At 38.8% G+C, this 23,886-nt stretch overlaps 1 protein-coding gene and 1 long non-coding RNA gene across 2 annotated transcripts; one reads left to right on the top strand and one right to left on the bottom strand.

Annotated features, from left to right (window-relative positions):
* The first annotated feature begins 538 nt into the window (after positions 1-538).
* On the top strand, positions 539-2,068 carry LOC115921833. Its single transcript, XR_004063129.1, has 3 exons — positions 539-663; positions 1,361-1,546; positions 1,937-2,068. It is a non-coding gene; the product is annotated as an uncharacterized LOC115921833 (long non-coding RNA).
* Positions 2,069-9,631: 7,563 nt separating this feature from the next.
* LOC576122 (steroid 17-alpha-hydroxylase/17,20 lyase) lies at positions 9,632-20,993 on the bottom strand. The gene is made up of 10 exons (XM_030979587.1): positions 20,437-20,993; positions 19,616-19,812; positions 18,819-18,992; positions 16,406-16,499; positions 15,249-15,410; positions 14,505-14,713; positions 13,783-13,908; positions 12,813-13,052; positions 12,014-12,112; positions 9,632-10,815 (listed from the first exon to the last, which is right to left on the bottom strand). Exons 2-10 carry the CDS (start codon positions 19,770-19,772, stop codon positions 10,559-10,561), a joined length of 1,518 nt encoding a protein of 505 aa, XP_030835447.1. The 5' UTR covers positions 19,773-19,812; positions 20,437-20,993; the 3' UTR covers positions 9,632-10,558.
* Positions 20,994-23,886: the final 2,893 nt, after the last annotated feature.

The raw sequence follows: 23,886 nt of genomic DNA, 5'->3' as shown, positions 1-23,886 counted from the left end.
CCTATCACTGTTGGTCAAGGGTAGAGGTTAGGAAGTCGGCTAGTGTAGGGTATTGACTGTGAAACAATATTGTCATCGGAACAGTTTTCTAATAACCGGTATTTTGGGGCATAATGTTATTTCAAGGAGATAAAAGTGAGGTCTTCTTGTTTTAATCAATAAATCTAAATATCAGCGTATTTTTGTATTGAATTTAATGTTTGATAAAAAAAACTTGTTTGATCAAAATAACCTTAAAAAATTCTTGTTCATTGATTAAATATTTCAGCATGTATTAATCTATTTGTCCAGTCTTTGTATAACACACGGCTCTAGGCACAGTTTCCCTACATTGCCTCTCCCCGAAAATCTAGATTTTAATTAATAGTTTTGTCTAAGTTAAGCCTATATCCCCAATTTGAGCAGTAACAACATACATGAAGGATATATACAGAAAGAAAGTAAAATACATGATTATAGATTATGATCTCAATAAATAAAAAAAAAAAAAAAAAAATTGAAGTAAATAATGACAATTATGACTGGCTTCTGGGGCAATGTATTGTTTGGGTTCGGAATATCATTTTGTCGGATTGAAATGTTGAGTTCTTGTTCAATCTGTTTTCTAGATCAGAATCTACTACCCAATCGTGCTTACTGTGATAATTGGAACCGGTTTACCAGGTACGTCTATATATCATTCTTATTTCTCTCTCCGTTTTATTAACTGCTTAATATCGAACGGTCTTTACCTCTGCTGTTATAATATTAGGAATCCCTTTATCCATTACCTTTTGAATTGAAGTGTTGAACCAAATTTTGCCAAAAGAATTGTCGAAAATATCTTAAAACAAGCAGAAAACCCACGTGTCACTTCATGTTCAAAGGGGGTAACTAGTGACCTCCTTTTTGCGAAATCTCTAACAATTACACACAAACACAAAGTCAAGATGAAGTTATTTAAACTGTTAAATACTTATCTTTCAGGAGAGAAAAATTGAAGCTTTTTGTCTGACTTGCACTCATTGGAATAACTCATTATTGGACCAATAGTCTCTTAACCCCTGTTAAGCAAAAAAGTATGCATTATATTTTCAGAGCCCCTCCCCCCCCCCCCCCCTCCTTTTTTGTTTTCATTGTATTAGTATACATGTTAACAGTTCTAGATAGTATAATTGCCATTAATATCCACTTTGCAAGTATGAAATCAAAGTCAGGTGGAGGATGCAAGATTCTTTAAACAGCATTTGTCTCTAAAACCGCCAAGAAAAAAAAAATCGGTATTCTACTCATTTCACCATAGTTTGTTCTTCCCAAGTTCTTACCGCGATGCCCGCCCCATGCCCTCTCCCCCTCTCTCCCCCTCTCTCTCTCTCCACAGGTGTACATGCCCAGTCATGTCACGAAAGACTTGAAGATGCGTCAACGAGATTCTTTCAACTCAGATGTCGAAGAAGTCTTCTTAGAAATGACTCGATGATTGCTTCTGAGCACGACCAGGCACCGTGGATTCCAAAAGGGTGTGGAATAAGAAACAGAAGACAGCACGAAATTTGCAGCGTTCTCGGTAAATACAGAATCAGAAATGTCGGATAAATCAACAGATTTACCTAGTCAAGAGCTGGATGTATAGCAATCAATATACTTTAAATGAAATATGAGTCTTCTTCCAGCGCCGGATCCAGAATTTCCTGTTCGGGGATACGAGTGCACTTCTTAGAGAACATTCTGAAAAAACAAAATAAAGAGTTATGATAACATGTTACTTACTTTCTTCACAGAAAAAAGTGCTCTAATCCAAGTGCCATTGGAGCATAAATGGCTGCCGGGGAACCATTAAAGGGAGTATTTCCTGTTTTGTGTTCAATATAAACGTAATACTTTGCTTCGCCCTCATTTTGCCAATGTCGTTCCTGTCACTTCATTTTTTTTAAAAATAACGATTACTTTTTTTCAGCGATGGAGAAACCGCAACCATATGAAGCTCAGCCATCTACAGTGCCCCCAACAGCATCAACGCCACCTTTAGATGACAGAGACTGTCATGGTTCCCTTGCCCGGAGCGGTAACTTCACAGGTAATCAAAGTCATGTTTTTTATGGGCAAGTCTAAGGCGTATCCAGGTATGGACCTCAGTAGGGACAAGCGAGGAAACAATGGAGGGGGGCGGATATCACCCCCGACCCCAAAATATTTTTTGGGGAAGAAAAGGGGGGAGGAAGGGAACTGGTAGGATTTGAAGTTTTAAATACTAAGACAATGATTAACGTGCGGGTTGTCTTTCTTCTATAGTTGAAAATCTGTCACGATGGACACCCCCCCCCCCCATGCCCCTCTTTCAATAGTGAACGTAGTGGTGATTTATACGTTTCCACGTATAAAACAACATGTGCGGCAACTACATATAAAACAAATACAAACAATAATGCATTACAATTACAAATATATATCGATCATGCATAATTACAATTATAAATTAAACATGTATAGTTACAATTATACAGTAATTACATCAATATAAATTACATTCATATATCAATCATGTATAGCAGCAATTTTTAATCGTGCCTGCATTACTCATGCATAGGTTGGCAACAAAAGTTGGCAACATAACGGTGATTGATTGATTGATTGATTGATTGAGCGAGTGGGTGATATTCTCGATTCACTATCATGCCATTTCTTTAGGTGATATCCATCTCCGGACAACGCAATGTTATATCACTGGAAAGCGGTACCCTTTTGAGAAATTGCCGCCTGTCCCAGCTGATAAATCCATGAATTTGAGTATTCGGTTTTCTACTCGGTCGGTAGGCACTACCATTATTGCGCTGGCAGAACGATCTACATACCATTCGTCTCAGAGATCAGATGAACCACTTTACTACATATGTAAGATGATCAAAATGATGGTGTAATTCTAGATTCATTAAAAATTTAAATATAAATCATACAAAATGAATGAATTAAGCAACCAAATATTTTGAGACTTCGATCGGGTATGTCAGTCTCGTGTGTTGCATTACGTAATCCTGTCATAGCATATTGATGGGATTTTGACCACGGACCCTATATAAAAAATAAACAATACCACCTTTTCCTCAAATGATGGTTGTCCGAATTTGAAAAAAAAAATGAAGGGAGGGCACCAAAATCATCCTACCACACCTGTTCCAACGCCTTTGTGTAAGTTGTTCGATACAAAGTTCAATCGATGGAGGTATGTGATTTTGGAAGTGTTGTATATTTACCGCCGAAATAAGTAATTTCTTATGATTCACAGGGGGCATAGGATCCCCAATTAAATGGCGAAAATACCCAGGAAAATCAAAAGATAGCGGGAATATGAAGGAATGAAGACGCTGAAACACACCCATACCCTCCCTTAACCAATGGCCCTCTTGATTTTTATTTCATCCATCGAGTAAACCTGTGTAGCCGCCGCCGCCCCCGCCATAATGCCAGTTCCCGTATAGCGGTGGAATCGTTTACGAACATGTTGGTTATTGGCTTGAAAGGACTCAACTGTGCCCCCTGTCCATCTGTTTATAAATATCTGGATACACCGATATTTGTTTAATGCTTGGCCAAGAGCACGCATTCATTTTATCTGTCTTGTTGTGTTCTCGTAGATATTGGAGGATCTTATCGTCTTATTGGTCGTTGTAAGGCTGGATGTACGGTAGCTTCGCAACGCAACCCATCGTATGGACTGAGTAGCAACAGAACGATGTCAATCCTCATCACGTACGAGCAGGGAGCCCTCAACGTTTTCGACGATCACGACCGAACCCCGTTCCTGAAATACACCGATCCCCACCCGCTCACTATTCGTCATGTTGCAATCTGTAAACGCACTGCAGAGGGAAGATTTGTTATTCACATCTGTGATTCGTATTAATTCACTTACAGTGAATCCGATCGCAAAGGCTTTCGAAGAAAAACAACCTAAGGCAAATTCAATAGCCTTGGCCATCACCTATTTAAAGGTGCGAATATTACACTGTCGCTCATAAAGGTGGAATATTTTAGTTTTACCCTAATTTATGGAATTATTAAAAAATTATTTAAAAATAATAGATATAGATAATAGTATACATTCTCAGATTTTATTGAATAATAACTTGCCAATGTGTGTTTTGCGAGACTGCTAAAGCATGTGTATGCTACTATGCTTATTAACTAGGGGACCTACGCTCTCACGTCATAAATGACAGTAATGAGGATTAATGCCCCACAAAAGGGCACTAATAAAGCACATCGACACGGTTTTCATCCTGGGGCCTCACAGTTACGAGGCCATTGTTTTGTCCCTGAAACATGATTGTACGCAGCGGGGGCTAGGGTAGGGGGCAGTTTCCATAAATAAAAAAACAAACAGAAAATGCAATAAATTTTCAATAATTTATTGCATTTTACCCCGGTCCCCAACATAAAAAAAAATCCTCTGGACGGCTATGCATTATGGCTCAAGGCATGGGCACACAGATTTCTTTTAATGTTAGGCACCGGGGTTAAATGCAATAAATTATTGAAAATTTATTGCATTTTCTGTTTTTTTTTTAATTTATGGAAACTGCCCCCTACCCTAGCCCCCGCTGCGTACAGTCATGGTTCAGTGACAAAGCAATGGCCTCGTAACTGTGAGGCCCCAGGATCAAATCCGTGTCGATGTGCCATAATAGTGCCCTTTTGTGGGCGTTAATCCTCATTACTGTCATTTATGACTTAAGTGCATAGGTCCCCTAGTTGATAAGCATAGTAGCATACACATGCTTTAGCAGTCACGCAAAACACACATTGGCAAATTATTATTCAATAAAATCTGAGAATGTATACTATTATCTAGATCTATCATTTTTAAATTATTTTTAAAATAATTCCATGAATTGGAATTTAAAAAAAAAAATTCACCTTTATGAGCGACAGTGTACAAAGATTTGTTTTCCTTCTCATCCTCTTTCGAGGTATTTATTAGCAATAACATATATATATATATATATATATATATATATACGTATATATATACATACAATTTTTAAAAAAAATCAAAGTTTTACAGCAACCATTGATACAATTTTTTGAACGTCATCTTCTTTTCTAAATGTATAGTTAATTACACTTTTCAGATATGATTTCACCATTCACTTGAAATCAACCCATAAAGAATTTGCGTTTTTTTTTAAAACCTTTAAATGTACATTTTATATAATTTCGATGTACTGTCTATTGTGCTATGTTGCAAATAATATTTAACATATGGTTACATTAAGTTACATTGTCCACTTTATAGCCTATCACTAGAAGTTCTTTACTTATATATATATATATATATATATATATATATATTTTATTTATTTATCTTGCAAAGGTGACATAAAAGTCTTTAAGGATTTCCAAAATGTTCGTACGAGTTTACAGTGTAATAAAAAATGAAAAGTTATTTCAACCTCCTTACACCGTCTCCATTTGCTGTCATTAAGAACACTGAGCATTTTAGCAAATTTTCCTTTGAAGGTAAACTATTGTTCAGAAATTTTAAATTGAATTGCTAATCCTGTTATCTCTAAATTGTGAAAAACATTTTCCAGTTGAAATACTCTGGTAATGACAAAACATTAGACCAAAATTACATACTTGACGATTCTTGAGAAAGCCATGCACTCAATATTGAATATACCTTTTTTTGTAGTTATAGAACCAAGAGATATATCATCTCCTGTTATAAGTGTAATTTAACCATCTTCCTTTCGTTAGCAATTAATGGTAATTTTACTAGATCTCATCTTATTAAAAGATTATATAGCCTAATCAGAACATTATTTCCTTAGGCAATATGATTGCGTATTAACATTATTTTGTCAGGCCCCGAGTTATGGGGGGGGGGAATTCTTTGCTATCATCTCTTTAGTTCTAAAAGAACGAAACCAAACTCCCTCGAGTTATACCCATTAGATACGCACAACTAAATTTGTTTACATCACTAGAAGGAATTCTCTTTATCTTTTCTTATGATATCCCATTTGATCGTGGAAGTAGAACGATAAAACCAGCAATATCAGAATCGATTTGCGCACAAGGGATAGGATATATTCATCAAAACAATGAATTGCCATTCGTTTGTGAATCAAGTTGCTTTCATTTGATTCGTTTTTGTCTTATTATGGACTCTTATCTCGATATAAGGTTGAATAATGAATAAAGAAACATCATGAATATCACTTTTTGTTGTTGATATCTTTACTTTACCTTTATTTATTTAGTAATTTATAAACATAATTACTTGTGAATGCGCTTAACATGATTACATTAGTCATTACTTCTGTGCCCGCACTTCGTTTGGTAATACTCATTTAAAATCCTTCATGACTTAAAGGCTGGGTTATACTAATAATATATATTAAAGTCGTAACCCTCATCTTCATAATGATTGTAACTCAGTTTCCAGACTTCCTTGTAAACTAAATCGGCCCAGCATAGCTGATTAGGTGTCACTATGGATATAATAACAATTATAACAATAACAATAATGAGTTGAATTTGAATTTATTAACAACATAACACAGGTCTATATAAGCCCCCTTTTAACAAAGGAAACGTAAACCTCACACTAACTTCCTATGTTGAACCGGATTTTAAAAGATAATTTATGAGCGTTTTCATTGTTATTAACCAGGTGTGGAAGAACATCAGGGAAAAACGTTCCCTGAAAAGCATGGCTCTTCCAATGCCTTCATATTCTTAATGTGATAATAATAGAAGCAAAAAACATATATTAAAAAATTACCATAATTAACGGTGTATGAACCGCACTTTTTGCCGCCGAAAAAAATTCAAAGTCGGGGGCCCGGTTTATACACGGTACACCAAAAAAAATAAAAAATAAATAAAGTCTCTATTTATGCCCCTCCACCTGGCGCTATGCCTGGCAATGTCTCCCAGCTCAGTAGTCATCTTGGTTTGAAAGTAATCTTTCTGATAGATCTCAATTATGTAGTTTATAATAATAATTCCTCCAATTTTCTTCTATTACATGGCGTTCCACAAGGTTCTATCCTAGGTCCTCTACTGTTTTTTATTTACATTAATGATCTTACACATTCAGCTGCACCTCGCAGTTAAATGAAAGGCCTTCCCGCGTGGGTTTTTTTTAACACAGACCTGGCTTGCTGCCGACAGAGTCGGCCAAAAAACAAAAAACAAATGATAATGATCAAATTAGTATTATGCAGGTATGTTTAGAACTATACATTATTTCCATACCTGTCTTTTCTCATGACATGTAATGCTGAATCATTTGATATATATTCTTTTTTGTTGTTGTTATTTTGGTTGAAGTTCCGACGTGCGAATTTATCTTCTCTCATTACTAGCTCTTACGATTACTTACTTCAACTGAACCAGGCGCGTACGCAGGGGGGGGGGGGGGGGGGTTAACCCCCCCCCCCCCCCCACTGAGCGACTTTTCGGCCGGCGCGATTTTCAAATTTTCGGGAGCAAATTTTTCGGGCCCGATTTTAACCCCCCCCCCCCCCTTGAAAAAATCCTGCGTACGCCACTGAACTGAACAGTGTAGAATGTGGAGTACATACAGATATGTGTGTACTTAGAAGCTTGAAATCATCAAAATGATGACAAGAAATTGAAAAAAAATCTTGCCGCACAACACATAAAAATGGGTATATGAGACGACGCAAAGTTTGTCGTATGTCAGCAATCATCTATTAAATGTTTTAACCTGTTCATTGTCATATTTATCAGAGCATTTAAAGAGCAGTCCTCAACAGGGGACATATTTTCTACTGTGATACCCATTCAAATTATAACAATAACAATAATGAGTTAACAATAACAATAATGAGTTGAATTTGAATTTATTAACAACATAACACAGGTCTATATAAGCCCCCTTTTAACAAAGGAAACGTAAACCTCACACTAACTTCCTATGTTGAACCGGATTTTAAAAGATAATTTATGAGCGTTTTCATTGTTATTAACCAGGTGTGGAAGAACATCAGGGAAAAACGTTCCCTGAAAAGCATGGCTCTTCCAATGCCTTCATATTCTTAATGTGATAATAATAGAAGCAAAAAACATATATTAAAAAAATTACCATAATTAACGGTGTATGAACCGCACTTTTTGCCGCCGAAAAAAATTCAAAGTCGGGGGCCCGGTTTATACACGGTACACCAAAAAAAAATAAAAATAAATAAAGTCTCGATTTATGCCCCTCCACCTGGCGCTATGCCTGGCAATGTCTCCCAGCTCAGTAGTCATCTTGGTTTGAAAGTAATCTTTCTGATAGATCTCAATTATGTAGTTTATAATAATAATTCCTCCAATTTTTCTTCTATTACATGGCGTTCCACAAGGTTCTATCCTAGGTCCTCTACTGTTTTTTATTTACATTAATGATCTTACACATTCAGCTGCACCTCGCAGTTAAATGAAAGGCCTTCCCGCGTGGGTTTTTTTTAACACAGACCTGGCTTGCTGCCGACAGAGTCGGCCAAAAAACAAAAAACAAATGATAATGATCAAATTAGTATTATGCAGGTATGTTTAGAACTATACATTATTTCCATACCTGTCTTTTCTCATGACATGTAATGCTGAATCATTTGATATATATTCTTTTATGTTGTTGTTATTTTGGTTGAAGTTCCGACGTGCGAATTTATCTTCTCTCATTACTAGCTCTTACGATTACTTACTTCAACTGAACCAGGCGCGTACGCAGGGGGGGGGGGGGGGGGGGGGGGGGGGTTTTAACCCGATCGGGCCCGATTTTAACCCCCCCCCCTTGAAAAAATCCTGTGTACGCCACTGAACTGAACAGTGTAGAATGTGGAGTACATACAGATATGTGTGTACTTAGAAGCTTGAAATCATCAAAATGATGACAAGAAATTGAAAAAAAATCTTGCCGCACAACACATAAAAATGGGTATATGGGACGACGCAAAGTTTGTCGTATGTCAGCAATCATCTATTAAATGTTTTAACCTGTTCATTGTCATATTTATCAGAGCATTTAAAGAGCAGTCCTCAACAGGGGACATATTTTCTACTGTGATACCCATTCTAATTGATATAAAAAGAATCAGTATGCTCACAAATTTTTGTCTTCTCCTTTGTCAGAAATGGACATTCTCTTTTACACTACCATACACTTCAAACACTGCTATGGTGTCCTTAGACAAATATTTGAAAGTACAAAGTCCGAAGCTTTGTAACAGGGAAATGCCATAAGTTTGACGAACGTGATCTAGTCCAAGGTAGAGAGCATCTTGAACATGATCCCACAGACAGATGGGGCGCTATTCTGCGTTTATGAAGCTTGAATACTGGTTTTTCAGTGCAAGATAAAAACGAATAAGGGAAAGGCAATGAAGATGACCTTATACTGGATGTCAGTAGATTGGAGAGGGGGAGGGGAGAGGGGATGGGGGCGGTCGACGCCAAGTAACCGTTATACGCCTTTCAAATAGAAGGAAAAAAAGAAAATTAAAAACAAAACATAATTTCATCCTTATTGAAATAAAGGGGCGCAAAATGCACAAAACCGTAGAACAACTTAGAGATTAAAAACTCGGCGTCCCCTCTGCGCAATCCAGAAGCGAGTGAAAGAGACATTGAAAAGCAACAGTTTTAAAAACTATTATTATTTATTTCATAACTTTTTATTTTTACATGGATTTAAGAGGAAAAGATATTCATATATCAATCCACACTGAATAAAGAATGTCACGAGTTTACAATCCACATTAAACTATATGTTTAAAAACCGATATACATGCAGAAACCATGCCTGATAGTTGTGACAGATATGTAAGCTCAACAAGACATTGCAATACTTTTACTTCAATATAAAAATATTTTATTTACTTCAAGAAAATGTTATCCCTAAAAGCCCCACTGCACTCCTTATATCTACTTGCGCCCTCTATATAGCCAACAGTGCCTAAGCGGTGACCGTTGGTCCCCCGTGATCCCCTTTTTCTTATGTTAATTGAGAGCTGATTTGATGAGATAGCCACCTGTCTGTGACCTTGCAGGGAGGTATAATCCCTCCTGGCAAGACTAGTGCAGGTGTATTAAACCTATGACAATGTGAGACTTCGACAGTCAGTGGGTTAAACACCAAACTAAAGAAAAGGAACAATGTCCAATTTGTTACGTGGTTTGACATACACTGGTGACGATTGTTCCGCGGTCCATTTTTAACTCTGACCGCATCCTTAGCTTTTTTTTTTTGGAGTCAGTCGTGGTTCAGAGTTCCACTTTCTATGTTCCATGATAAGTTCGTAGTTCCCTAGATGTCTTCAGGTTTGTACGGGCAGAACTGTTCTCATGGAAGTCACCGAAAGCTTGTATCCTTTCCCAAGGACTCTCTTGAAGGAAGAATCCTGCAGAGACCATCAAAAGAAAAGACATTGATGGCGGCACTCTTTTACCACACCATGACCATCACTTAATTCTAGCCAGTTAACCCATTGCTTACTGGAACCTGATGGTCCCTGTGTTAAGTCTATGGGAATTAGATAAGTCAGTAGTCAACGGGTTTACAGTTTCATTTTCTCATTTCCATGATCAGCTCGTAGTTCTCCAGGTTCCTCCCGACAGCACTGTTCTCAATCACCCGCAGCAAGCTAGTCGTTTCTTTGCCTGGTACCGTCTTAAAGCAATAATTCTGCAGCAGCCAGGTGAAGATGATGATGAGGTCCGTCTTCGCCGCGACTTCCCCGAGGCAGCTTCGGCGTCCCGCTCCGAACGGGAGAAAACTCGACGGATGCTGTTGAACACTGCCGTCGTCTTCAAGGAAGTGTTCTTTGAATTGGAGAAGAGAAGCAGGATTAGAAGTAATCGTTTTGCATTGAAAAGTGTGCTTAATATGTATGATGCACTGAAAGCAAGCCAAAGGATGGGGGTGACAACGCTTCCCGCCAAGCCACCCTTAGTATTTAAGTTAAGTTTACAGAAAAGGGTACTTTTCGAAAGTCAATGCTTTAAAGCCTATCTCCACTATTTGGCCAGTAGGGATTAGACCTTCCTGCGTGGTCACTGGCAGGTGGTTATCTCACCAAATCAGCTCTCAATTAACATATGAAAAAGGGGACCGTGGGGGATCAACGGGTACCTCCTAGGAATTGTTGGCTATTAAAAAGAGGGCGCAAGTAGCTACAAGTAGTGCAATCCCGCTTAAAGCCACACAATACCTATGAAAATCACTTGCTGGATACGTACTACTGAATGTGTTTCCGTAGTCCCGTCTCTTGCAACTTATCCCAAAAGACAAAAGACACAGTTTGGAAGACTTTGCATTCCAATTTTGATGGTAGTTATTTGTTGAATGAAAATGAGAGCCGTCAAATTGTACAGAGATCTATCTGAAAATGCTTGCCCGAAAGACAATTCCAGGTAAAAGGATAGTAAATTGTATTTAAGGGACATTTAAATCCATTTAGTATCTTCTGTTGCTTTTGTTTTTGTTGTTGTATTTCGTCATGCACTTGGGACAGTGAATGCCACAGTAACCTCTGGGTGTAACCCATGCAATTAATGTGTTAGACAGAGAGGAACCCAAGATGTTTGTTTTGTTACCGATTTTACTATTTCATCATATCCCTGCAATATTCAAACCTTTTAGTGGCTCCCATGATGCTCAAACAATTCTACTTGGTCCCATCCCTTTTCAGCGCCAAACTGCAAATGTATTTAAACTAAAGGAGGAACTATTGGGGGTGGGGATGAAGCTTTAATCCAAAATTACAACCCTGCAAGACATTTACGCTCATCTTCTTCCGGTTCCATTGTGATTCCTAAAGTTTGCAAAACCTTGGGGGAAAGATCCTTTGCTCACGCGTGTCCTTCCTAATGGAATAGCCTTCCCGAAGACATCAAAAAGTGTACAACCTCTGATTCCTTTTCAAACTTCTTACTTACTTCTACATGCACCTTGAGCACTCCACCACTCCAAGTATATTTTACGCTATATAAGTTACATTTATATTATTATTGTATTTACCAGGTTTGAACGAAGTAGGGCTCTCCCAAGCATTGGGATCGTAGTGCATCGAATAGGTATTGAACATCACCACGGCTCCTTTGGGGATTCGGTATCCTCCTGCCGAGACAAGAACAAAAAAATGTTATTCCAAAACGTTCATTTGGGGAGGAAAAACCGCTATACTCTACACTATTGACAAAATGAAAGATTTCCATGAATTTTACTTGAACTTGTCGTTCTTAATTGTGTATAGTGTACTACATGAATCGATGAATCTCCAATAATAACGAAGCATCACACAAGAAGATGATGATGAAGATCTAATGTATGTTAATCATTTATTCAATATATTCGTTTAATTTCGCATATTATCTGTATAAAATTATATACACTTAAATATATTGTATCAAACCATATAATGTAAATGAAAATGTATAATGGAAAAGAAAGAAAAAAAGATGCAGAAACCAATAAATCAAATCAAATCAAATCAAATCAGAAAGGCGATGTTAAAAGAAAGGGACATACGTAGTAAGAGAAAAGAGAGCAAGAGACATAGAAAGAGAAAGAGAGCTGGAATAAGATAGAGAGATATAGAAAGTCACAGAGAGAGGGATAGAGGGATAGAGAGAGAGAGAGAGAGAGAGAGAGAGAGAAAGGGAGAGAGAGATTGGGGATGGCGCGGGGTGGAAATAGAAGAGGCAGCAGAAACAGGAAATGCAATTTACTGAATGAATGTATAAAAATACGAAACTTCAAGCAAGATCGTTTATATTCTTCACGGAAAATGCCTGGAAGTAAAGGGTGACAGACTCACTAAAATTCACATCGCAGGTGGTGGCATGGGGCACCGCTATCGGCAATATGGAGCTGTAGCGCATCACCTCGTAGAGCGTAGCCTCGGTATACGGCAAGCTTCCACGGTCGTCAACGACGGGAACACGCTTGCGTCCGATGGCCCTGTCGATCTCGGCCTGACATCTGGATTGGATGTCCCGGTGCTCGACCATGAAGGCTAAGGCCCAGTAGAGCGTTTCTGTGGTGGTTTGGATTCCAGCTGCCAGGTAGATTTTTAAAAGTTTAGTCATGAATTATAATGTCGTATAACTGGGAGTGCAAAGTTAATTGGCATCCCGCTCACCAAGCCATCAAGATTTTTTATCATAACGCCATTCAGATCTATTATCAACAAAACCTGTACCCTGCAAAAGCAAAAGTGCGGATTGGGGAGGGGGGGGGGGGGGTGGGGTAATCCGGATCCTTATCGAATCATGTGAGAGAGGATTGGATTCAAAATCATACTCCGGGAATTTTCGGAGGCATTCTTTTACAAAACAAAAAAACTATATCCTTTAAAAAAAAAATCATTTGTTTCCACCACGGACCCTTGCCATGCCTAATGAAATGAAACAGCCTGGGGAGGGTCGGCTAGAGTATCGAAACGATCCAGAGAAAATATTCTTGTCTGGAAATTTTGCCCTCCCCTATTTTTGACAATCCAGAACTCGCCGCTGTAGGGACACAATGTCATTCTCTTTGTACACATGTATACTCATCCACTTCAAAATGTTATATTGTGATAGATGTCTGCTCGGAAAAAAGTATTAGCGTAAGTCGGTGGTGACTTTCATTTGGAGGCTCACACTTCAGCCCGGGATGGGTTGAAAATCTTTTTTTTAAAAATTTCGTGATATTTTTGATATTATTCCTTTTTTTTTAAAATCGGTTTATCAGTTTGATAGATTCATGTAGTTTTGAGACAATGAAGGTCATCATGTTGTTCTTACCGGCAAACATGTTGCTGACAGTTAGAACCAGATGGGTATCGCTCAGCTTCTCAGCATCTTGGTTTCCTGAATCAGCCGCCTCCTTTTGTGCTAATAAGAGCATGTCGAAGACATCTCGAACATTATCTGAAGAAAAAAGAAACCACATTAAAGTGCAAAGAGTAAACGAAAGGAAGAGAGACACTCAAAAATAGTTGAATGTTAACCTCTTCTGTCCCTCTTTCCGTTATTTCCCTCTATTCTCCCCTATTCTCTTTTAGACTCCTATCCTCTGCATATATACCAGTGTATTTCCACCTTTCTTCCTTCGATGTATCTCTCCCTGATCTTACCTTCCTACAGTCAAGTGCTCTTTTTAGTGTCCCTTTCGCCCTTACAAAAACAAACGTAGAAAATGTTCAAGTTGTGGGTCAAAGAAAAGTTTCCTGCTCTTTAGTTTACCATGAAAATCTTTGGAATATAATTTTTAAAAGTGTGCTTGCTTAATAATTCCGGCGAGAATGATTTGTTTGATTCATGTAAATAAGGAAAATGGGCTTAGTGTGAAATTAAGAATACAGGAGTGGATGAGGGAAGATCTCTTTTCTAAGATATTCGTATCATTACAATCTTTAATATGCCAATATAAATGGAATAAAGATAACGATTCTGCCCATGATGAATAAGTTTATAGATTAACCTGTTCAAACATTCAAACAAGTTGATATCATATCGCTAAGTACCTGGATCAAAGTTTTTCTTGTGGCTATCGAGCTCATCCCAGACGAACCGATGAAGCTCGTCTCGCATTCTGTGCACCATCTTCACTCCAGGTGTCGGCAGATACTGGGCCCATCCGAAGAAATCGGCCGCCACGCCCATCCCGAACTCTTGGTTGAGTTTCTCGTTGTTCTCCTTCCATGCGATAAGATTCTCGTCGAGGAAGTCGTAGCTACGAAAGAAAATGAACAGATTGGCCAGTATTGCATTAAAATTTAAATCTGACGCTGGGTTCAGGGTTCAGGGTTTTGTTCGAAATCGGGTTTGATTAAGGTTAGTCAAGCTAGTCAAAGTCTAAGTGTTATCTTTGTTAAACATGATTTTAGAATCAGGATCGGGCTTAACCAAATAAATACGATACAGGCCATTGTTGAAAAAAAATCTGGAGTACTCTGTTTCTATCCAAAAAAAGGACTGGATGCAGGGTTTTCTGAAAGAAGGAGGGATTTTCCCACCGATGGATCTTTTAAATTTTATTTTTTTGTTTTCACTGACTAGGAACACAATTTCGGGTAGCCTGTAGTCTTCTCAATATGGTTAGGTGTTGGGTGATTGAAGAGAGAACATATTTTGTTCATGGTATCATTATCCAAGGGATCACCATGAGCTCCAGGGGTGCCGGAAGGAGGAGGTGTTTTTTTCTCTCCTAAAAGACTTTTGAAAATATATTTCCCTTGTCGGGGGGGGGGGGGGGGGGGAGTTCTTACTCTTTTCCGAAGCACATTGTCGACATGACGTTATAGAGAAGGAGGGTAATGACGAGTTTGGGATCTACAGGCTCGCTATCGTCCATCTTCGAGAGGTAGCCCTCCATCTTAGCGATGGATCCGTGCAGGAGATGCTCAAGGCGCTTACCAGATGCAAACTGTCTGAAAAAAAAATCAATTTCATTTTATATATGAATATTTATGAACACGATCGCAAAGATTTTCGAGAAATCAATTCCGATAAGCAATTGTAGGCTACACCCGATATAAATCATGTTCAGATTACACTACATGTATCCATCAGCTGAGATTGTCAAATAGCCCGCTATTTCTGATTGGGGGAAATAATCCCGAAGTTACAAACCGCGTCTTCATCAGCTGGAGACTCGACCTCGAAACTCGAAATTCGAGCTCGATATATTATGCTCAGCGTACGCGCTGGTGAAGACGCACCGGGCAAATAGCGGATATTTCCCAAACTATAGCCCAAGATATATTGGGATGATTATCTCGACCAAATATCCTGCTAATTGCAACTGTGGGCTGATGAAGACGCAAATTAGCTGGATGATTTGCGATCGGGATAGTTAAAATAGCGGGTTATTTGGCAATCTCGAGCTGATGAAGGAGGGTTATGGACATAGCAAGGCTTTTGGAATTGCTTGATGTTGATTGCTCAAAAATCTCTTGTGATCTTGATAACGATTGACATTAATGTTTAGTAGGCATATAACTCAATTGAATTAAGGAACGATGCAAAAAAACCTTACAATTTTACAGGTCAATTACTTTCCAATGAAACATAAAATGTCTTCGCCATGAGTAAAATTTTGTAATTGTGTCATATACACTGTAAATTTATAAATTAATTCTTCGTAGATATCATCCAAATTTCCAGATGCATTATCATCTGAGAGTGCTCTACACGTCATAATTGATGACTCCATTAAATGCATTTTCAATAACTTAGAAACAATTCAATCAAGAAGGATCTCCAGCACATACGTTTGATATCCAACCTCTACTGGGTGAGGGGGGGGGGGGGGGGGTGGAATGATAAACTTCGTAATTTTTACCTCGTTCTTCAATTATTTTATTTTTTTACACACAATTACCAGGGAGTTCCCCTATCACCTCCCTGGAATTAATTACCGTACCTGAGAGCCGAGTGAGCGAACTTGTGATGCAGCTTCCATGTGTCGGAGTACGAGCTGAAGATAATGTCTTTAAAGCCATATGTGAACACTCCAACTAGTTTCATGAAGAGAGAGAGAGAGAGAGAGAGAGAGAGAGAGAGAGAGAGAGAGAGAGAAAACTAAATTGAATGAGAGATGGGGATGTCAAGAGAAGACAGACAGAGTAAAATAAACATAGAAGAACATGTGAACATGTGTGTGTGAGAGAGAGAGAGAGAGAGAGAGAGAGAGAGAGAGAGAGAAAGAGAGAGAGAGAGAGAGAGAGAGAGAGAGAGGGTGTGTGTGTGTGAGAGAGAGAGGTGGGGGAGAGACAGCAAGAGATAGATAGGAGAGAGAGGGAAGAGAGAGAGAGAGGGGACGGGGTGGGGAGGACAGAAAGATAATAGAGAGAGAGAGAGAGAGAGAGAGAGAGAGGGGGGGGGGGGGAGGCGGGGGAGGGGGAGGGGCGGCGGGTGAAACAATATATGCCTACCAAATATATATAGATTCGTATTGCGCACATATCCAATCAAGGGGATGCTCAAAGTGCCTACAAAATCGTGGCTTTAGCCAATTAAGCTGCCATTTTATTCCTAAGGTGCTTGTCGAGAACATTTTCATAAGGATATTCAATCTTAATGCACATGCCTAGCTTAGATAGTATGAGGTATAACAAAACAAAACATAAAAAACACTAATCAAACTATATCCTGCAGGATTTATAAGGACATCCGGCAATGCGTTAAAGGTCAAGACAGTGTCTAGTAAACAACGTTCACCACATCGTCATAAAGATGATTACGATTTCCGAATCGTCTGTCATTTGAAACCATGCAGAGATAGAGATAGTGAGCTCTTGATTATAGCATTTGTATTACGTCTATGATTATAGTCATGCTTTCGAAACGGAGTCCAGGGCCCCGTCTTGTCTCATAAAGAGTTGCGATTGATCTTAATCAACCGCAAGTCCTGTAATGTCATTGATGTTTCATAATAATATCTAAGTACATGTACTATATATATTATTTGCTTTACACTGTTGAAGACAACTACTACGCATGATTTAGTCTGGTTGGTCAAATCGAAGCCTTTAATACGTGTAAGCTTAAAACAAATTTCTAGTATTACGTACGGTAACATTGAATAATGTACCAAAGCAATAATAAACTTTTATAGCATAAACGGACACGTATATTTGCTCTTCAATCGAAAAATGAAAGATCGCAGGAAGATGGAGGGGTGGGGAAAATGTTGTATCAATCTTTGCAATAAATAGAGAAACAGCCGTAAGGTTTGGAGAGGGACACAGTTACCATGACAACCACTCGCTAGGATAATCCGAACCAAATGTGTTTCTTCGAGTCGAGGGATTACGAGGACGCGATCATAACGGGGGAAATTGATTTTTTGGAAATGAAATATGACAGGTTGGTTTTTGTGATACAGCGCGAAAGGCGGAAAAATGCCTTTCAGCATGAGTATATTTTTTGTAAACGACAAACGGGAGAGCTGTCAATGACTACATCACAAGCCACTAGTCAAATTGCTTTAATACGTGAGATTCACAAAGAATTAGTGATCTCATATACTTCAAACTTTCGTAACTCTCTCTTATCAATGGTCCGCTTCATTACAAACTTCGAAGTTATGTTTCTCTTCCGTTTCTGCTCTCAAACAAATGAACTTATTATATTATAAAGGTTAGATGTCCCTTCAAAGTCATGAAGGCAATTTTTTCAATGGCCTTCTTAATGCTCCATCGTCATGATTGTCAGGAGTTCAGTAAACAATCTGTATAATAACATGTGAGATAAGGAGAGATGCCGGGCCCTATTTCACAAAACTTGTCATCAGTGAAACCATTGCGTCTGATTGGCATTAGCAGATTTATCACTGACTTTTGTCATTTGTCAATGATAAAGGTTTTGTGAAACGGGTCCCAGCATTTGCTCCTACGACAAAAGTTTACTCCGGGCTTCATGTTGACAAAAATAGAGAGTAAGTGTCAGGGTTGCAATTGGGTTTCAGGTTAGGTCAGAGACATGTCTCGGCATCGTTAGGATTGGGTTTAGGGTTAGGGTTAGTTAAAGCGTTAGGTGCAGGGTTGACGTTTAGAATTGAGTTAGGGTATAAGGCGGAGCGATTGCTGCAGAGCAATTAAGTCTCGTACAACTAAAAAAAAGCTCTGTCATTGTTAAAGGATATCTGAACTAGTTTGGCCATGAGGGATTAGACCTCCCTGCATGGTCACTGACAGGTGGTTATCTCATCAATTAACATTAGGAAAAGGGGACTATGGGGGACCAAAGGTCACCGATTAGGCATTGTTTGCTATTTAGGGGGAGCAAGTAGCTATACGTAGTGCAGTGGGGATTTAAAGTATAAGCTTACTCACAGGAGAAGAAATCGGGTCTTCCTGCGAATTCGATGCCGTGTTTGAGGAGGGCTTCTCTGATAGCGTCCTGGTGGTTGATGACCACGATCATTCTCTGACCGACCTTGAACCCGAACACGTCGCCGTACTGCTTGCTCCATCGCACGAAGATCTCCTCGGGGCTGGCCGTCATCGCTGTCGATCGGGGCCGGGTTCAGGATTTTATTTAAAAAAAGAGAGAAAGAATGAAACAAACGAACAAAGGAAAGAAAAGAATTGAAAAGAAAGAAAGGAAGGAAGGAAAAAAGAAAGACAGACATAATAAAAGAAAGTCAGGAAGAACGGAAGACAAAAAAGAATTAAAGAAAGACATGGAAGACAGAATCAAAGAAGCAAAAAAATAAAAGAAAGAAAGAACGAAAGACGGACAGAAAAAAGAATGGGGCAATGATATAGAAAAAAATTCAGCATTCAAATGCTCAGACAAGGATATCCTCTTGTAAGGAAGGGATACTCATTTGAATTTCGACCTATCTAGTCTTTTTTCCTTTCTTCCAAATATTATTGTTAGTATTCAGTATCTTGGCGTCACCTGTGCTTGGCCCTGGGAGGCGAAAAGCGAACTGTATCACTGTAACCCTCGGGTATCTCCTCCTGGTATAACTCATGGGGGTTTTCCCCTACTCTTAATATATGAATAGTGCATCAAGTAGTACTGATTGGAGTCAGACATCCCTCCCAAATCATAATCTAACAAATTATCGTTTCCATATATGGTATATTACTGACATACAACAGAAGTCGACTTGTATACTCACAGAACACGCTGCCTAGGATGGGAACCCCAAGAGGACCTGGCGGGAAACCTCGGGGGCGGCTCATGCTCCACACGGCTAGGGACGCTAGAAGAACGACGCCGCATAACGTTAACGCTACCGCGTCGGCGCTTTCCATCACGGACGTCAACGTCGTCATCGTTCAGTAACTGTTGGTCGTTTAGTTTAAGTTACCACCACTGGCGTATATGGACGATAACAGATTAGAGCTAGAAAATATTGTGGGCTGGGTTGAATGACAGGTTCAAAGAACAGATAATATGACTCCAGGTCGTTTTTCCTCCTTGGTGTTCAAACGAGAATGGCACTGAAATTCCGACTCGTATATGAATGATATTAAAGCTTCTAACGTGAACGAGGTATAAGCATTTCAATGACTACACTAGCTGACGTATTAACCTCCAACTGAAGTACATACGTACTGTAAATCTCTTTCGGGATAAGCACATTTTTGAGATAAAATTAGACCGCGTAGCTGATAACTAAATGGCACAGAACTAGATTATGATTAAGTTCCGACTCTTGTAATCTAGCTATCGACATAACGTACAGACATTGTAGAATGATTGAGCCAATATTAACATTAGCTACACACTTAGAGGCAATATATGCAATACTACCGCTGTATTCATAGGATATGGCATGATTCATTGCATTTGTATCGAAAGGTCATCGCATATCAACGGACGAGAAATATTATGAAGCTAGTGTTTATGTCTGAGGTCACACAAAATGACCTCTTCACAAATCTGATCCAGATTGTCTCTCATGAAAATAACGCACATAAAGTATCATCAACTTACGATATCTTTAAGGCCTCTTGTCATAATAAGCAGCACATCACAGCATATCAAGTTCAAAATGAATGGCCCAATCATTTATGGAAGCATGAATAATAAGCATTAGCAATATAAGGATATGTGACCGGCGTGGTGTGCGAAGGGTCTGCAGACAATTCAAATTAACCGCGAACCATGAAACCTCAAAGGACAATAGGATTTAACCAGACTGACCTGCAGAAGAAATTCGAATCAACAGCGAACCATGGAAACACGAAATACAATCATCCCCGACTCTTCAAGTGCAAATGTGTCGTCCTCGATATCCTTTCCCCCAACTACTTTTTAGAGCAATCGCACAATATCGCACGATGTCGTTTGTAACAGCGAATGTTTCGTTTGCGTGCGGAGCCTGAAGACAAGGAGAACAAAAGGCAAAATAAACGTTTTGGTTTTGAGGTCCTCTTTCTGGTATAAATGGGAAGTGTTATAAAACCAAGAAAGGACTCTGACCCTGGTTTTTTTCATTCAATTCAGAGGTTCTCTAATTTCCTAAAGACGCCGTGTGGTGGGCTGCGGGCGTCTGAGGAGCGTTTCTTTTGTCTGTATTCACCCCTCTTATTACAATCGAGTACTGTGAACTGCAGATAGTCTACAGTCTCCCTGTTACAATCACGTATTCACAGCAGCTGCAGCATATAAGATTCATTCTTAGATCGGACAATACATTTTTCATGTATTCTTCTTTTCACAGCGAATGTATATTTATCTTGTATTTGTTTCCTTTTATTTCGAAAAATATTTTAAAAAATACAATGTACTGTATCTAGTTCTCTTGTGTTAGATACACATATAGGCCTATTCATTTAAACAAAGATCAATTTCGAAGTGGATAAAAATAAATATATAATATATGTAAATTTGTAAATGGAAGGTTCAAAACTAAATATCGCCAAACCCTAAATGGCCCTAATCATAGATTAGTTTAATGGAACTGGTTTACATAAGGATATAAGGATATAAAGATATATATCATCCCCCCCCCCCCCGGTGTATATCTAGTTGCAACAATTCATGCTTTTACACATTGATGAATCTGCTGAAGCTTATTATCATAATTATGTTCTAGCTATTGAATATGTTTATTTTTAATTCTCAATGAATTGTAGGATAGACGGGTATTGATATTTTGGGCGAGGGGCGTACTAAGAAAACGATAAGGATAAAAGTAGATGAAATTTATTCTATTGTCCAGGTAGACTAGCACATAAAAGGAGAATAATTTCTGTGATCTAGTTTGACGAGAATCGGAAACTAAACTGAACGCAAGAGGGAGCCCGCCTGTTTAGCATATCACGTTTTGATAGAGGGCCTCTTGTATACAGGCGCGCCGGAAGCAGTTTGGGATGGTGGGGGGGGGGGGGGGGGGCAAACATTCCAGGGGGCTCACCTTCCAGGAGCAGTTGCGTAATGAGCAAAAACGTTTGGAAGGGGGGGGGCAGAAGAAAAATCTGCATCAACACCACTCTTACACGTTACATGCAGGACCGGCCGAAAGTTTTTCAAAGTGGAGTATTAACGATCATGTAGAGCGTAAATTGGCTTGGGGTCCAGGGCCTGAGCCCCGGCAGGGGGTCAAGGGGCTGAGCCCCCGGAAGCTCAGGGTTTTTAGGCATTCAATTACGGTCAGGTAAGCATATTTAGATACCTTTTTGTGACACTGGCAGGTCACTAATTGACGGGGAGTCTAGGGGCAGAGCCCCCGGAAGCTCAGGGGTTTTAGGTAATTAATTACGGTTAGATGAGCATCCAGGCGCCCTCTTAAAGGCCATTGATGTAGTCCAGGGGGGCAGTGCCCCCGGAAGCTCGGGAGTTTTAGGTATTTAATTACGGTCAGATGAGCATATTTTGATACCTCATTTGGGACATTGGCAGGTCGCTTATTGTTGTCTCTCTCTTTTTTTTCTTTTTCTCTGTAACATACTTTTTCAAAAAGTGAGGGGGGCTCAAGCCCCCGAGCCCAGTCTTTCTGCAGGCCTTGACATGAAGGCTTCTAAATAAGCATATTTTTCGCCCGACTGTAAATTTGGGAATTTCTAATTTTCCAACAAACGCATAAAAAGGCATGACTTACCCAAAAGTTGAGAAAAGATACCGGAAAATCATGTCATTTTAGCAACATTTGTAAATCATTGGTATCGAATAAGAAATATCCCACATCAGTACGCCAGCATTCAGGGGCTCATGTCTTCTCACCACTATAACAAAAAAAAACACACGCTTTCCCATGCTCTCAAAATATTTTCACGATATGTGCGTATCGCTATCATAAAAACCCCCATTGATAAATATAGGTGGCGTGCGGAATGTTTAGGAAATTTTTATTCCTGTTAACTTTCCTTTTCTTTGAATGGAATTTTATATGTGATTTAATTCAGGTTTCTATTATTGTTATGTTCTTTTGGATAAAAATACAAACCATCTTTACTTCTTTACTACTTTTTTTTTTGGAGGGGGACGGGGGCTTTATTTATTTATTTTTTATTTTTTATTTTTTATTTTTTTTTTTGGGGGGGGGGGCAAAATGCGTTTTGCCCCCTTCCCCATTTTTTTGGTGGGGGCGAGTGCCCCCTGCCCCCCACCCACTTCCAGCGCCTATGATTGTATATATAAACGTTCAAATTAAAGACACTTAATTTCATGCACATCTAGAAATTTGCTGTAGTGTCTAAATTGTAATGGTTGTGGAAAACAATATATCGGAGAGACAGGAGATTTTTTTAACGAATAGAATGACAACCCATCGTCAACACATAAGAGATAAATAATATCAAATAAATAACAAAGAGAATAATGCGGTTGTTATATGAATATGCATGCATAATGCATTAATGATTTAAATGATTTTGCCGAGATAACAAAAACACATTACATGTACAATGAAGTACAAGTGGAGACAGAAATTGACATGACATGATCTCAACTTTATTTTCATCAGGTCATGGAAAGTGCTTGTAAGATTCAGTTTATATGCCTTTTGTATATTCCAACTGGCGTTATGAAATGATCTATTTTCTACTATATCTGTATAATGTTAGTACATCACCTTATTGATACTTTTGAGAAAGCCATACAAAGAAAAGGAGAAGATTAAAAGAAAAGCCCATGACTTGACCTGATTCATGGTCATAAATGTCCTATAACTCTTTCTCTTTACATTGCACAACAAATTAATGACTAGCTGATTCTAATTAATCACTTATATTCAAGTGCGAGATACAAGTTATTTACTGAGCTGAATGAGCCATAGATACATCCGTTAAAGCCGGCAATGGTATTTATTCGTAATAAAAACCCATATTTGCCTCATGAATAAAAAAAGCTAGAATTTTGATAAACGTATACATCATTTTACTTGCTGACTCATTAGTTTCGATATGACGTACGTGCCTGAGAGGATGTTGCCAAAACTAA

Source organism: Strongylocentrotus purpuratus, unplaced genomic scaffold (assembly GCF_000002235.5).
Source record: "Strongylocentrotus purpuratus isolate Spur 01 unplaced genomic scaffold, Spur_5.0 spur5_scaffold_10, whole genome shotgun sequence".
NCBI lineage: Eukaryota > Metazoa > Echinodermata > Echinoidea > Camarodonta > Strongylocentrotidae > Strongylocentrotus > Strongylocentrotus purpuratus.
The sequence above is the reverse complement of the archived record's forward strand: the minus strand, read 5'-3'. Positions and strand labels throughout refer to the sequence as shown.